We start from the raw sequence: 15,549 nt of genomic DNA on the forward strand, positions 1-15,549 counted from the left end.
TGTCGACGACGTCGTCCCCACAGTGACTGTACGTACATATCCCAACCAGAAGCCATGGATTACAGGCAACATCCACATCAAGCTAAAGGCTAGAGCTGCCGCTTTCAAGGAGCGGGACACTAATCCGAACGCTTATAAGAAATCCCGCTATGCCCTCAGACGAACCATCAAACAAGCAAAGCGTCAATACAGGATTAAGATTGAATCCTACTACACCAGCTCTGACGCTCGTCGGATGTGGCAGGGCTTGAAAACTACTACGGACTACAAAGGGAAACCCAGACGCGAGCTGCCCAGTGACGCGAACCTACCAGACGAGCTAAATGCCTTTTATGCGTGGACCAACTGGCAAGTGTCTTCACTGACATTTTCAACCTCTCCCTGACCCAATCTGTAATAGCTACATGTTTCAAGCAGACCAGCATAGTCCCTGTGCCCAAGGAAGCGAAGGTAACCTGCCTAAATGATTACCGCCCCGTAGCACTCACGTCTGTAGCTATGAAGTGCTTTGAAAGGCTGGTCATGGCTGACATCAACAGCATCCTCCCGAATACCCTAGACCCACTCCAATTGCGATCTTAATCGCACTCCACACTGCCCTTTCCCACCTGGACAAAAGGAACACCTATGTGAGAATGCTGCTCATTGACTACAACTCAGCGTTCAACACCATAGTGTCGATGAAGCTCATCACTAAGCTAAGGACCCTGGGACTAATCACCTTCTTCTGCAACTGGATCCTGGACTTCCGCCCCCAGGTGGTAAGGGTAGGCAACAACATGTCTGCCACGCTGATCCTCAACACTGGGGCCCCTCAGGGGTATGTACTTAGTCCCCTCCTGTACTCCCTGTTCACCCACGGCGGGGTGGCCAAACACGACTCCAACACCATCATTACGTTTGCTGACGACCGACAACGATGAGACAGCCTATAGGGAAGAGCTCAGAGAACTGGCAGTGTGGTGCCAGGACAACAACCTCTCCCTCAATGTGAGCAAGACAAATGAGCTGATCGTGGACTACAGGAAAAGGTGGGCCAAACAGGCCTCCATTAACATTGACTGGGCCGTAGTGGAGCAGGTCGAGAGTTTCAAGTTCCTTGGTGTCCACATCACTAACAAACTATCATGGTCCAAACACAAGTTTGATTTGATTTTGATTTGATTCACAGGCCTCTCTTACTGATGCCTTTATGACACTGTGTACCATGTAGTGAATAGGTCAAAATCCTGATGGGAAAATATTTATTGGCTAAGCCAAGGTACATGATTTACTGAGGTGTCTGCAGATTTTCAAAATGTTTTAAATTAATGATATTTTAAAAATAACCATGGTGATGGCCTTGGGAGCCATTTCTAAAACATCCCATCAAAAATAGGATAGCCCGTCACCGAGCTCCTCCCTCATACTACCGATCTGAATTACGTCTAGTCGCCTCTCTGTACTCAGCAGTATATTTACAGTGCTCTGCCTTTCACTGGAGATCAAACGCCGGAGTACTCACGAACCAAGCAAACAGACATGGCAGAAAACGCCGACTTGGATAACCACCGTATCAAGAGCTTCAAAAACAAGGGACGCGATGTCGAGGTATGATGCATTTGGATAGAGCGGTTTACCAGTGATTCGTGTTGGATTTTACTTTAGACACCGGCTATCTTCACCGGCCTTGTCTGACAAGCTGTTGATGAAGCCTTGTTAGCAAACTAGCTAGCTTGCAAGCAAAGATTGTAACGTAAGCTAGCAATGTGCTCAGACGGCTTCGCTAACGACGAACTATTACGTAGCTGATTACCTAAGCAGTTAACTTAGCTACCACCTGTTTTGAAAGCAGAATATAGTTGACAGCCCAACTCGCCAAATCCAAAGACGGTAGTTAGCAAAAGCATGTATTAGCTACATAGACTAACTAACTGAACCCTGTTCAGAACTTACAGTAGCTCGATATCTTTTTTGGTTAGTACCATTGCCTTGTCGAACAATAATGAGCTAGCTAACGTTAACTGTGACCAGCTAAAATAGGCATTTTTGAACGACTGCCTGTGCAGTAAATGATCTTATAGTTGTTTATATAAGCTAATTAGCTAGCTCGGTTAATATGTCGATTGAATTATTATGTTAGGACTGCATGCTAACGTTAACTTGAATCGGTTTACTTGCTAGTTCCACCACACACCAACTTTTTATTCCCATAATGTTAGGTCGGTATCTTATGGCCGAGCTGTCAATGTTAACTATGGCATACTGACTTCACGTATTTATATTGGCTAGCTATGGTATCTTTGACAATAACGCACACACTCTGTTCTATATCTTTACAGAGTTATACAAATAGTCATCTTTCAGACATCCCCAGTGTATGAAGGTTCCCATTGGAACGAGTTTTCTAAATAGTAGATGAAGTTAGGAGTTGATTTGTCTTTGGGAGCCATCTAAAACCATGGGATGTGGACCAGTCCCATAAGTGGTTGTTTTGAAACCGCAAGCTAACGCTACAAACACATGGCTACTATGATGGACAGGCAGACATTGCAAAGTGCGTCACTAGGGCTATTTTTGGCATCCTAGATGTCTAGCTTGGGTTCTCCCAGGAGGTACAACCTGATCTGGGGCCTAGTGGAGGGGCCAGGAGGTAGAATAAGCCCTAAGAAGCACTGATCTGGGACCAGAGAGTTGTGTGTTCCTGCAATGGTTGATTACTGAAACAATTTGGCACACACTCTCTAGTAGTGGGGTGGGCAGTGGGAAAATAATTCATTGGGGTTTGGTCGAGGTTAAAGTTTCCCATAGCCACAGATCTAGGATGAGTTTGGTTAACCCAAATCCTGACCTTAACCACTAGGATGATCTGACCCTGCTCTAGCAGAAGGGTAAACTTTGGCCAATTCCTCCCAGTTCAACTGTCTCTCACTAAACAGCCTTATGGGACATCATGTGAGATGCAGCCAGCATTACTTATCAAATATCTGCTTTGCTCTGTAAAGTCTAACATGTTTGGACTTGCTCATTCAGTGTTGTGGCCTTGGACTTAATTGTTCATCCCAGGTCACTGTATCCAGGGGGGAACACTCACCATTGGCTCAGGACACTGCCCGCTGGTCAAGCTATGTTTAGTCTACAGCCTAATATATGTATAAACTAATCATTGTCTTTAATCTGAATCAGATGTGTTAGTGCTTGGCTAGAACAAAAGCCTGCATCGACCCACTACATCTGCTGATGTAGTCGATGCTCACACCGATGCCCTGACTGGGACACTGTCTGGTTGTTAGAGAGAGGAGAAGGTGTCTCACTCAGGTTCTCTGCACCTCAGCCTCCCTAGACAGGGGTAAGACCAGACCAAGGCAGTGTATGATGTTACTGACCCACGTGACGTAAGGGGCTATTTAGGATGGCAATATGAACCGCATCGAAAGTCACAAGATCTGAGACCAGCTCACAGCAATGAGTGGACTACGAACACACCGGTTAGGGCTCGGAATTGGCAGGGACCTCACGATACGATATTATCATGATACTTAGGTGCCGATGCGATTCTATTCCGATTCAATGTTTCAAACACATTTCTCACCATATCTCTGCTGCAGAGGGACACGCTCACTAATACTGGTACACAAACACATTGATTAACCTGAACCGTAACCACATCCAGTGGTGTTACTGTTATGGTGTTAGCCTATAGTTTACATATTAGTCCCCTCAATTCCTATGTTCTGACCTGAGTCCAGAGAGATGTTATGAATAACTCTCCTTAAAAATGTTTTTATAAATGAATGATTCTCTTTCTCATATTGCTTCGTTTGTGTTCCAGACTATGAGAAGACATCGAAATGACGTGACAGTGGAACTGAGAAAGGTGAGTGAAGAAGCCTGATTTTTGTATTTTTGGTGACGCACGACTCTGTGCTTCTACTGCTCCCTATATTAATGTATTAGTATTCACCTCTCTGCTTACACAGACCTTTAAACAGGCTGTTTCTTTCTCACCCTGTGTCTTGCCCCAGACAGACTGGTATTCCTCTCCGTCCATACATATGTCATGCAAAAAAATGCAAATTAATTACTTAAAAATCATACAATGTGATTTTCTGGATTTTTGTTTTCGATTCCGTCTCTCACAGTTGAAGTGTACCTATGATACAAATTACAGACCTCTACATGCTTTGTAAGTAGGAAAACCTGCAAAATCGGCAGTGTATCAAATACTTGTTCTCCCCACTGTATATAGTCAAAAATAATATCCAGATATGTAACTGTATAAATTCCCCCCCCCACCCATCACTAACTCCCGGGGATCTCATGGGAATCCCAGTTTGGATGGAGCCCTTGACCATAACTGACCCCTGAAACTGTTAGCCCAATTCTTATTCACCTTAGTCATTTAGCCACTCCCTCCACATCACCTTGATCTGCAGACCTGTGTACTGTATCTGTATACTCTATCAGACTTAGTGATGAGCACTAACACACTACATCCTAGGGATTAACAGAGATTTAAAATGATTTTCAGATGTAATCTATCCTGAGATGCTTGGTGTGCTTGCCTGTTAAAAGGCGCTACATGGTCAATCTGACGCCTGCATTGGCCTTGCAGCATTTACAGTGATACGGCTTCTGCAGAAGTCAGGGCATTCGTACACTACATGATCAAAATTATGTGGACACCTGCTCTTCGAACATCTCATTCCAAAATCACAGGCATTAGTATGGAGTTTCTCCCCCCTTTGCTGCTATAACAGCCTCTACTCTTCTGGGAAGGCTTTCCACGAGATGTTGGAACATTGCTGCAGGGACTTGCTTCCATTCAGCCACAGATGTTGTGAGATTAGTCCTGGCTCGCAGTTGGCGTTCCAATTCATCCCAAAGGTATTTGATGTGATTGAGGTCAGGGCTCTGTGCAGACCAGTCAAGTTCTTCCACACTGATCTCGACAAACCTTCCCCAAACTGTTGCCACAAAGTTGGAAGCACAGAATCATCTAGAATGTCATTGTATACTGTAGCATTAAGATTTCCCTTCACTGGAACTAAGGAGCCAAGCCCTAACCATGGAAAACAGCCCCAGACCATTATTCCTCCTCCACCAAACTTTACAGTTGGCACTATGCATTCGGGCAGGTAATGCTCTCCTGGCATCCGCCAAACCCAGATCAAATCAAATCAAGTTTATTTTATATAGCCCTTCGTACATCAGCTAATATCTCGAAGTGCTGTACAGAAACCCAGCCTAAAACCCCAAACAGCAAGCAATGCAGGTGTAGAAGCACGGTGGCTAGGAAAAACTCCCTAGAAAGATTCGTCCATCAGACTGCCAGATGGGGAAGTGTGATTCATCACTCCAGAGAACCTGTTTCCATTGCTCCAGAGTCCAATGGCGGCGAGCTTTACACCATTCCAGCCAACGCTTGGCATTGCACATGGTGATCTTAGGCTTGTGTGCAGCTGCTCGGCCATGGAAACCCATTTCATAAAGCTCCCGATAAACAGTTCTTGTGCTGACGTTGCTTCCAGAGGCAGTTTGGAACTCAGTAGTGAGTGTTACAACAGAGGACAGACAATTTTTACGCGCTTCAGCACTCGGTGGTCCCGTTCTGAGCTTGTGTGGCCTACCACTTAGAGGCTGAGCCGTTGTTGCTCCTAGACGTTTCCACTTCACAATAACAGCACTTACAGTTAACCGGGCAGCTCTAGCAGGGCAGAAATTTGACAAACTGACTTGTTGGAAAGGTGGCATCCTATTACACTGCCACGTTGAAAGTCACTGAGCTCTTCAGTAAAGCCATTCTACTGCCAGTGTTTGTCTATGGAGGTTGCTTGGCTCTGTGCACAATTGTATATACCTGTCAGCAACGGGTGTGGCTGAAATAGCCCAATCCACTAATTTGAAGGGGTGTCCACATACTTTTGTATATACAGTACCAGTCAAACGTATGGACACCTACTCATTCAAGGGTTTTTCTTTATTTTTACTATTTGCAGAATGGAATAATAGTGAAGACATAACTATGAAATAACACACGGAATCATGTAGTAACTAAAACAAAATATATTTTGTATTTGAGATTCTTCAAAGTAGCCACCCTTTGCCTTGATGACAGCTTTGCACACTCTTGGCATTCTCTCAAACAGCTTCACGAGGAATACTTTTCCAACAGTCTTGAAGGAGTTCCCACATATTCTGAGCACTTGTTGGCTGATTTTCCTTCACTCCAACATATCCCAAACCATCTCAATTGGGTTGAGGTTGGCTGATTGTGGAGGCCAGGTCATCTGATGCAGCACTCCATTACTCTCCTTCTTGGTCAAATAGCCCTTACACAGCCTGGAGGTGTTTTGGGTCATTGTCCTGTTGAGAAACAAATGATAGTCCCACTAAGCTCAAATCAGATGTGATGGCGTATCGCTGCAGAATGCTGTGGTAGCCATGCTGGTTAAGTGTGCCTTGAATTCTAAATAAATCACCTACAGTGTCACCAGCGAAGCGTCATCACACCTCCTCCTCCATGCTTCACGGTGAGAACTACACATTTAGAGATCATCCGTTCACCTACTCTGCGTTTCACAAAGACACGGCAGATGGAACCAAAAATCTCACATTTGGACTCATCAGACCAAAGAACAGACATCCACCGGTCTAATGTCCATTGCTCACGTTTCTTGGCCCAAGCAAGTCTCTTCTTCTTATTGGTGTCCTTTAGTAGTGGTTTCTATGCAGCAATTTGAACACGAAGGCCTGATTCACGCAGTCTCCTCTGAACAGTTGATGTTGAGATGTGTCTTACTTAAACCCTGAAGCATTTATTTGGCCTGCAATCTGAGGTGCAGTTAATTTAATTGAACTGCAGCGGAGGTAATTCTGTGTCCTTTCCTGTGGCTGTCCTCATGAGAGCCAGTTTCATCATAGCGCTCAATGGTTTTTGTGACAGCACTTGAAGAAACTTGTCTTAAAGTAATGATTGACTGTCGTTTCTTTTTGCTTATTTGAGCTGTTCTTGCCATAATATGGACTTGGTATTTTACCAAATAGGGCTATCTTCTGTATACCACCCCTACCTTGTCAAAACACAACTGATTGCCTCAAACGCATTAATTTGTGGAATTTCTTATCTTCTTTTAACAAGGCATACCTGTTAATTGAATTGCATTCCAGGTGACTACCTCATGAAGCTGGTTGAGAGAATGCCAAGAGTGTGCAAAGCTATCATCAAAGCAAAGGGTGGCTACTTTGAAGAATCTCAAATATAAAATATATGTTGTGGTTACTACATGAATCCATGTGTTATTGCATAGTTTTGATGTCTTCACTATTCTATGTAGAAAAAATAAAATAAAAACCCCTGAATGAGTAGGTGTGTCCACTTTCAACTGGTACTGTATATAGTGTACTTGTGTTTCGCAGAGCTGTTGTGAAGGAAGTTCTCAAGGAAGTGAGTTTGTTTATACAGGACCTCCCTGCCCCCACCTACCCGTCAACCAATCATGTCAATGCGGAGCTATACAGAGCCCTCCGCATTTGTTTAAACATTTGGTACAGAGCTCAATTTGGCCTCTGCATTCCTCCAGAGGCTCCAAAATTGCATCACACCCTCCATACGGAGCTTCCGACCACATTTTCAGATCAAGCAAAAATTGGCTTTAGTCTGAATACTTTAATATACAGGTTGTACTGTGTTGGATACAATACACCCAATTAGTATGGTAGTCATGCAGCTGCTCTGTTTACACCTTTGTAAAGAGCCAGAGACTGAAGGGTTGCTCTGACCCCCCTCCTGTAATACGTAGCTATCTCTGTCACTCATATGTCTGACAAACCGCTGCTCTCATGTTGACTCTGTGATCTCTCTGATGCAAAAGCGTACCCTGTTCATGGCTTTGAATCTTACTTCCTCCCCCCTACTATCTTCCTCTGCTAGACCCCCCCTCTGGGCTTTGACACACTCTTAACTCTCCTTCCACTTCCTGTTTTTTTTCTCAGACGTTGAAACAATCCCCCTCGTCAAGGCTTCTGAGTCTGTCGCTCACTCTTTTTAATTCATGATGCTGATTGGGATTTGCTGAGTCACTTGGTTGAGGAAGGGAAATTGAGTGAAATTACCACTGATACAGAGAGTGAGACATAGCCGTTGATGGGTGATAGCGGGTGAGGGAGAATAGGGTCTGTTGGTGCTGCCTGCCGGAGCAGAGAGCAGCACAGGGCTGGTTAGTCGCCAGCAGTGATGCATGGCCCGGCACTGCAGCACACTGGAATGTAGGCCAAGGGAATATCCCTCCTACCACTGACTCACATGCCGAGCGGCTGTGTGTCTTTCACACTCTTTTCAACACCAGTGTGTCTGTCTGCTCATCTTTGTTGCATCTGCATTTGTTTTTTTGTGTGTTTCACTGTACCCTAGGAGCCTTGCAGTTGGTGTGTGTGTTTCACTGTACCCTAGGAGCCTTGCAGTTGGTGTGTGTGTTTCACTGTACCCTAGGAGCCTTGCAGTTGGTGTGTGTGTTTCACTGTACCCTAGGAGCCTTGCAGTTGGTGTGTGTGTTTCACTGTACCCTAGGAGCCTTGCAGTTGGTGTGTGTGTTTCACTGTACCCTAGGAGCCTTACAGTTGGTGTGTGTTTCACTGTACCCTAGGAGACTTGCAGTTGGTGTGTGTTTCACTGTACCCTAGGAGACTTGCAGTTGGTGTGTGTTTCACTGTACCCTAGGAGCCTTACAGTTGGTGTGTGTATTTCACTGTACCCTAGGAGCCTTGCAGTTGGTGTGTGTGTTTCACTGTACCCTAGGAGCCTTGCAGTTGGTGTGTGTGTTTCACTGTACCCTAGGAGCCTTGCAGTTGGTGTGTGTGTTTCACTGTACCCTAGGAGCCTTGCAGTTGGTGTGTGTCTCTTAGTGCTTTTTAAGGTTAGTTCGGTTATGATTTTTTTCAACATTTTAAATATGCTATGCATCATGTGGGTTGAATACCCTAACACAGTCCCATGATGGTGACTGCCCATTACTGGTTATCACTTACCTGTCATTCACTTTACTTTAATAAAATATTTTGGTTGTTGTGTATATTGAATTTGACTATTTCATTCCAAGTCATCTCTATAGAGCTGCTGTCTGACAAAATCACTTTTCTAGTTCTTCAAAGTAAATAAGACTTACTTTTATGACTGCTGAATACCAACTATCAATCATTTAGATAATGTATTTTCAGGTAGAGATATCTCGCGATGCAACAGCTCTCTATTCCTCTCGATCACACGTTCTTCTCTCTCTGTTTGCCCCACACTAAAATAACATGGCCGGCATAAAATAAGTAAATAATTGAACCGACATGTTACAGAAAGCCTAAATGCTCATATATACATACTTTTGTATGTATGTATGTATGTATGTGGACACACCTTCAAATTAGTAGATTCGATTGTTTCAGCCACACCCGTTGCTGACAGGTGTATAAAATCGAGCACACAGCCATGCAATCTCCATAGACATACATTGGCAGTAGAATGGCCTGACTGAAGAGCTCTGCAACAAAGGCTCAGCCGCAAAGTGGTAGACTACACAAGCTCAAAGAACGGGACCGGTGTAGCGCGTAAAAATCGTCTGTCCTCGGTTTCAACACTCACTACCGAGTTCCAAATTGCCTCTGGAAGCAACGTCAGCACAAAAACTTTTCGTTGGGTGCTTCATGAAATGGGTTTCCATGGCTGAGCAGCCGCATACAAACCTAAGATCACCAATGCCAAGCGTCGGCTGGAGTGGTATAAAGCTCGCCGCCATTGGACTCTGGAGCAGTGGAAATGCGTTCTCTGGAGTGATGAATCACGCTTCACCATCTGGCAGTCCAACGGACGAATCTGGGGTTGACAGATGCCAGGAGAACGCTACCTGCCTCAATGCATAGTGCCAACTGTACAGTTTGGAGGAATAATGGTCTGGAGCTGTTTTTCATGGTTCGGACTAGGCCCCTTAGTTCCAGTGAAGGGAAATCTTAATGCTACAGCATACAATGACATTCTAGGTGATTCTGTGCTTCTAACTTTGTGGCAACAGTTTGGGGAAAACCCTTTCCTGTGTCAGCAGAACTCCCCCGTGCACAAAGCCAGGCCCATACAGAAATGTTTTTTTCGGTGTGTAAGAACTTGACTGGCCTGCACAGAGCCCCGACCTCAACCCCATCGAACACGTTTGGGATGAGTTGGGACTGCGAGCCAGGTCAAATCGCCCAAAATCATTGCCCGACCTCTCTCTAATGCTCTTGTGGCTGAATGGAAGCAAGTCCCTGCAGCAATGTTCCAACATCTAGTGGAAAGCCTTCCCAGGAGAGTAGAGGCTGTTATAGCAGCAAAGGGAGGACCAACTCGATGATTTTGGAATGAGTTGTTCAACGAGCAGGAACCACATACTTTTGGTTACGTAGTTTAAGTTCAGGAGTAAATATGTGCTTAACAAGTCACATAAGTTGCATGGACTCACTCTGTGTTGTATAATAGTGTTTACCTTGATTTTTAAATGTCTACCTCATCTCTGTACCCCACACAATTATCTGTAAGGTCGCAGTGAATTTTAAGCACAGATTCAACAACAAAGACCAGGGAGTTTTTCCAATGGTTCGCAAAGAAGGCCACCTATTCGTAGATATCTTTTAAAAAAGACATTGAATATCCCATTGAGCATGGTGCAGTTATTAATTACACTTTGCATGGTGTATCGATACACCCAGTAACTAGAAAAATACAGGCGCCCTTCCTAACTCAATTAGAGGAAAGGAAGGCAACAGCTCTGGGATTTCACCATGGCTGTGATTGAACTGAGGATGGATCAACAACATTGTAGTTAATCCACAATATTAACCTAAATGACAGAGTGAAAAGGAAGCCTGCACAGAATAAACATATTCCCCAACTGCTCAAGGTGACTCTAACGTGTATTGACTCAGAGGGTTGAATACTGATCTAAACAAGATGTATTGTGTTTTATAAAAATGTAATCCACTTTGACATTCTAGTATTTTGTGTAGGTAGTTGACGACAATAAAATAACATCCATTTTAATCTCACTTTGTAACACAAGATGTGGAAAAGGTCAATGGGTGTGATTACTTTCTGAAAGCACTGTATCTAAAGTTGAGTAATCTTATAGAGGACATCCCCATAGCGACACAGGGTTTGTACTTTGTCCCCAACTGTACCCCAGATGTCTCTGGGGTACAGTTGGACGACACACATCCTAGGGATGCGAGGGTCAGTTGTTTTTCGACCGTTATCCAGCTTGCACTTAAGTGTTGGTGCTGTAGAAGTTAGTGTTGCTACTCTCATATATTTCAGTATTAATCAATGTGTTGGTTTGTTCTTTAATCTCTCCCTCTCTTCGGTCAGAACAAACGAGACAAGCATCTACTGAAGAAGAGGAACGTCCCACAGGAGGACAGTCTTGAGGACTCCGACATAGACTCTGACTTCAAAGGGGTGGGTGTGATGTCACTAGCGACCCATTTGCTATTGCGCTGGGCTGGCTATCTCTAAGACGAGAGACTTGTTACAGATGGAAATGTACTGCCTAGATTATCTGTCAGGTAGTACCAGCCGGACAGATGTGGCCAACCCTCCTGGAGATCAAATGCCATTAGACATTGTGTTCGTGCTATACAATCCATTTCTATGTGTGACATTGTGATCTAGACATGGGTCTTAAACCCCCTGGTCTCTTTATGGTTTGTATGATGTACAGTGCATCGAAAGTATTCAGTCCTTTCCCTTTTTCCACATTTTTGTTACGTTACAGCATTATTCAGCTTTTTTTTTAATCCTCATTAATATACACACAATACCTCATAATAAAAAAGCGAAAACAGGTTTTTAGAAATGTTTGAAAATGTATTAGAAATGTAAAAACATCTTGTTAATGAGTTTTCAGACCCTTTGAGACTCGAAATGTAACTCATGTGCATCCTGTTTCCATTGATCATCCTTGAGATGTTTCTTCAACTTGACCGGAGTCCACCTGTGGTAAATTCAATTGATTGGACATGATTTGGAAAGGCACACACCTGTCTATATAAGGGCCCACTGACAGTGCATGTCAGAGCAAACACCAAGCCATGAGTTCGAAGGAATTGTCCATAGAGCTCAGAGACAGTATTGTGTCGAGGCACAGATCTGGGGAAGGGTACCGAAAAAATTGCCGGTCCCCAAGAACACAGTGGCCTCCATCATTCTTCCATTTAAGAAGTTTACAAACATCTAAACTTTTCCTAAAACTGGCCACCCGGCCAAACTGAGCAATCGGGAGAGAAGGGCCTTGGTCAGGGAGGTGACCAAGAACCTAATGGGCACTCTGACAGAGCTCAAGAGTTCCTCTGGTGATGAGAGAACCTTCCGGAAGGACAACCATCTCTGCAGCACTCCACCAATCAGGTCTTAATGGTAGAATGGCTAGACGGAAGGCACTCCTCAGTAAAAGTCATGACAGCCTGCTTGGATTTTGCCAAAAGGCACCTAAAGCCTCAGACCATGAGAAACAAGATTCTCTGGTCTTTTGTAACCATGATTCAACTCTTTGGCCTGAATGCCAAGCGTCACGTCTCGAGGAAACCTGGCACCATCCCTATGGTGAAGCATGGTGGTGGCAGCATCATGCTGTGGGGTTGTTTTTTAGCAACAGGGACTGGTAGACTAGTCAGAATTGAGCAAATGATGAACAGAGGAAAGTACAGAGAGATACTTGATGAAAAAACTGCTCCAGAACACTCAGGACCTCAGACTGGGAGGAAGATTCACCTTCCAACAACCAAAGCCCACAGCCAAGACAATGCAGGAGTGGCTTCGGGACAAGTCTCTGAATTGCCTTGAGTGGCCCAGTCAGAGGCCAGACTTGAACCAGATCGAACATCTCTGGAGAGACCTGAAAATAGCTGTGCAGCAACGCTCCCCATCCAACCTGACAGAGCTTGAGAGGATCTGCCAAGAAGAATGGGAAAAACTCCCCAAATACATGTGCCAAGCTTGTAGCATCATACCCAAGGCTGCCAAAGATGCTTCAACAAAGTACTGAGTAAAGGATCTGAATACTTATGTAAATGTGATATTTCAGTTTACTTTTTTTTTTTTTTTAATCTAAAAACCTGGTTTTGCTTTGTCATTATGGGGCATTGTGTGTAGATTGAGAACAATAAAAATATGTATTACACAAAAATGTCAATTTTAGAATAAGGCTGTAATGTAACAATGTGGAAAAAGTCAAGGGCTCTGAATAGTTTTTGAATGCACTGTATGGGGATCCACAGGGGGATGTAATGGTAAATTCAGAGAAGCTTTTTCATCCTGCTGACTGGAGACCTGTCACTAAGCTAATGAAATGAGGAATAGGCCCTGGTCTGGCCTGGTTTAGCTGCTACAAGGTGAAGTGTGGTGAAGTCTATTGTAGTGATAGGCTAGCATGACATTCTCAGCCTGTGAGCTCACACGGCCTCAACTGGCCGGTCAACACACCAACTCAGCAGCAGCCACAGGGAAAACAGCACTGTGTCTCCTCAGAATGATCTGTTAAATGGATGTTTATGTGAATTGTATCCCCTCCCCCCATGTTGTTGCTCTGTAACCTGGTACTGATGTTGTCCCTTCTGTCTTTACAGCAAAACATCACACTAGAAGTCATGTTGCAGGTCAGCCTCAACTTCATGTACACACGTCTACTTGTTAACTAAAAAACATCCTCTGAGTGTGGTGCTGTAACGTGTTTTCTCATTCTCTTTATCGCTGAAGAACGCCACCAGTGATAACGCTGTGCTCCAGCTCAGTGCCGTACAGGCTGCCAGGTAAAAGTGTGTGTACAAGTTTTACTATACTTGTGAGTATCAGAAGTCTTCACAAGAATAGTAAACCAACTACAATTCTGAGAAGTGAGGACATTTTGCCGGTCCTCAATTGTAAAATGTCTATTTTTAGGTTTAGGGGTTAAGTTTATTGTTAGAATTGGGGTGCTGGTTAGGGAAAATATTATTTTTACAAGTATAGTAAGACGTGTGATCACCTTGTCCTTCTCTCTGCTTTGTATCTCTCAAACCCTGTTTTCTATTCCATGACTCAAACATAACACTTCCTGTTTTTGTGTCCGTCAGAAAACTCCTCTCCAGTGACAGAAACCCTCCCATTGATGACTTGATAAAGTCGGGCGTCCTGCCCATCCTAGTCAAATGTCTCGAGAGAGACGACAAGTGAGTCTGCTGCTGCCTCAGACCAATGTCCTCCCTTTGACTGTCTCTACTAATGCACTGTTGGGACATTTGCTGGGAGGTAACCCTGTAGTCTGACAGGATTCATGTCTAGGAGATATGATGCAGATAAGGTGTGTGTGTGTCAGGCACAGGACAGTCCCTTGGCCCATTTCTCTGGAGCCAACCCAAACAAAATATTTCCCCATTCCCAGGAACTTGTGTTCAGGACAACACACACACACAGAGGACCTTGTGGTCAGGAATGGAGACACACCCAGGACAATAGGGGTGTGTGTGTGTGGGGGGTTAGGATGAAGATAGGTTGATATTAGTGGAAGGCCTCTCATTCTTTCTCTCACTCTTTCCTTCCTTTCTCTGCGCTAGTCCGTCTCTCCAGTTCGAGGCAGCCTGGGCCCTGACCAACATAGCGTCTGGTACTTCACAACAGACCCAGGCTGTGGTCAAATCCAGTAAGTTCAGCATCTCACTCTGCCCTGCTCTTATTCTGACTGTCTGTCTGGACTCGGTCTCTCTGCCCTGCTCTTATTCTGACTGTCTGTCTGGGCTCGGTCTCTCTGCCCTGCTCTTATTCTGACTGTCTGTCTGGGCTCGGTCTCTCTGCCCTGCTCTTATTCTGACTGTCTGTCTGGGCTTCACTAATGCTTCTGTTTTGTTATCGTTGTGTGTGAAATAGAGGTCGACCGACTATGATTTTTCAACGCCGATACCGATTATTGGGGGACAAAAAAGCCGATACCGATGTAATCGGCCGCTTTAAAAATAAATAAATAAATATTTTTCATTTTATTTGTAATAATGACAATTACAACAATACTGAATGAACACTTAACTTAATATAATACATCAATAAAATCAATTTAGCCTCAAATAAATAATGAAACATGTTCAATTTGGTTTAAATAATGCAATAACAAAGTGTTGGAGAAGAAAGTAAAAGTGCAATATGTGCCATGTAAGAAAGCTAACGTTTAAGTTCCTTGCTCTGAACATGAGAACATATGAAAGCTGCTGGTTTCTTTTAACATGAGTCTTCAATATTCCCAGGTAAGAAGTTTTAGGTTGTAGTTATTATAGGAATTATAGGACTATTTCTCTCTACGATTTGTATTTCATATACCTTTGACTATTGGATGTTCTTATAGGCACTTTAGTATTGCCAGTGTAATAGTATAGCTTCCGTCCCTCTCCTCGCTGGGCTCGAACCAGGAACACATCGACAACAGCCACCCTCGAAGCAGCGTTACCCATGCAGAGCAAGGGGAACAACTACTCCAAGTCTCAGAGCGAGTGACGTTTGAAACGCTATTAGCGCGCACCCCGCTAACTAGC

General features: G+C 44.2%; 1 protein-coding gene across 1 annotated transcript in view; it reads left to right on the plus strand.

Moving 5' to 3' along the window:
- Window positions 1–1,471: 1,471 nt before the first annotated feature.
- The window catches only part of LOC120058486 (importin subunit alpha-4-like), a 30,506-nt gene continuing 16,428 nt past the window's right edge, over window positions 1,472–15,549 (plus strand). The window contains exons 1-7 of the mRNA XM_039007179.1: window positions 1,472–1,590; window positions 3,812–3,856; window positions 11,363–11,452; window positions 13,618–13,647; window positions 13,748–13,800; window positions 14,104–14,199; window positions 14,584–14,669. Of these exons, the coding sequence (XP_038863107.1) occupies window positions 1,522–1,590; window positions 3,812–3,856; window positions 11,363–11,452; window positions 13,618–13,647; window positions 13,748–13,800; window positions 14,104–14,199; window positions 14,584–14,669 (469 nt within the window). The 5' untranslated portion in view covers window positions 1,472–1,521. The remainder of the gene's footprint in view (window positions 1,591–3,811; window positions 3,857–11,362; window positions 11,453–13,617; window positions 13,648–13,747; window positions 13,801–14,103; window positions 14,200–14,583; window positions 14,670–15,549) is intronic.

The sequence above is a fragment of the Salvelinus namaycush genome, chromosome 13 (genome assembly GCF_016432855.1).
Source record: "Salvelinus namaycush isolate Seneca chromosome 13, SaNama_1.0, whole genome shotgun sequence".
NCBI classification, from domain to species: Eukaryota; Metazoa; Chordata; class Actinopteri; order Salmoniformes; family Salmonidae; genus Salvelinus; species Salvelinus namaycush.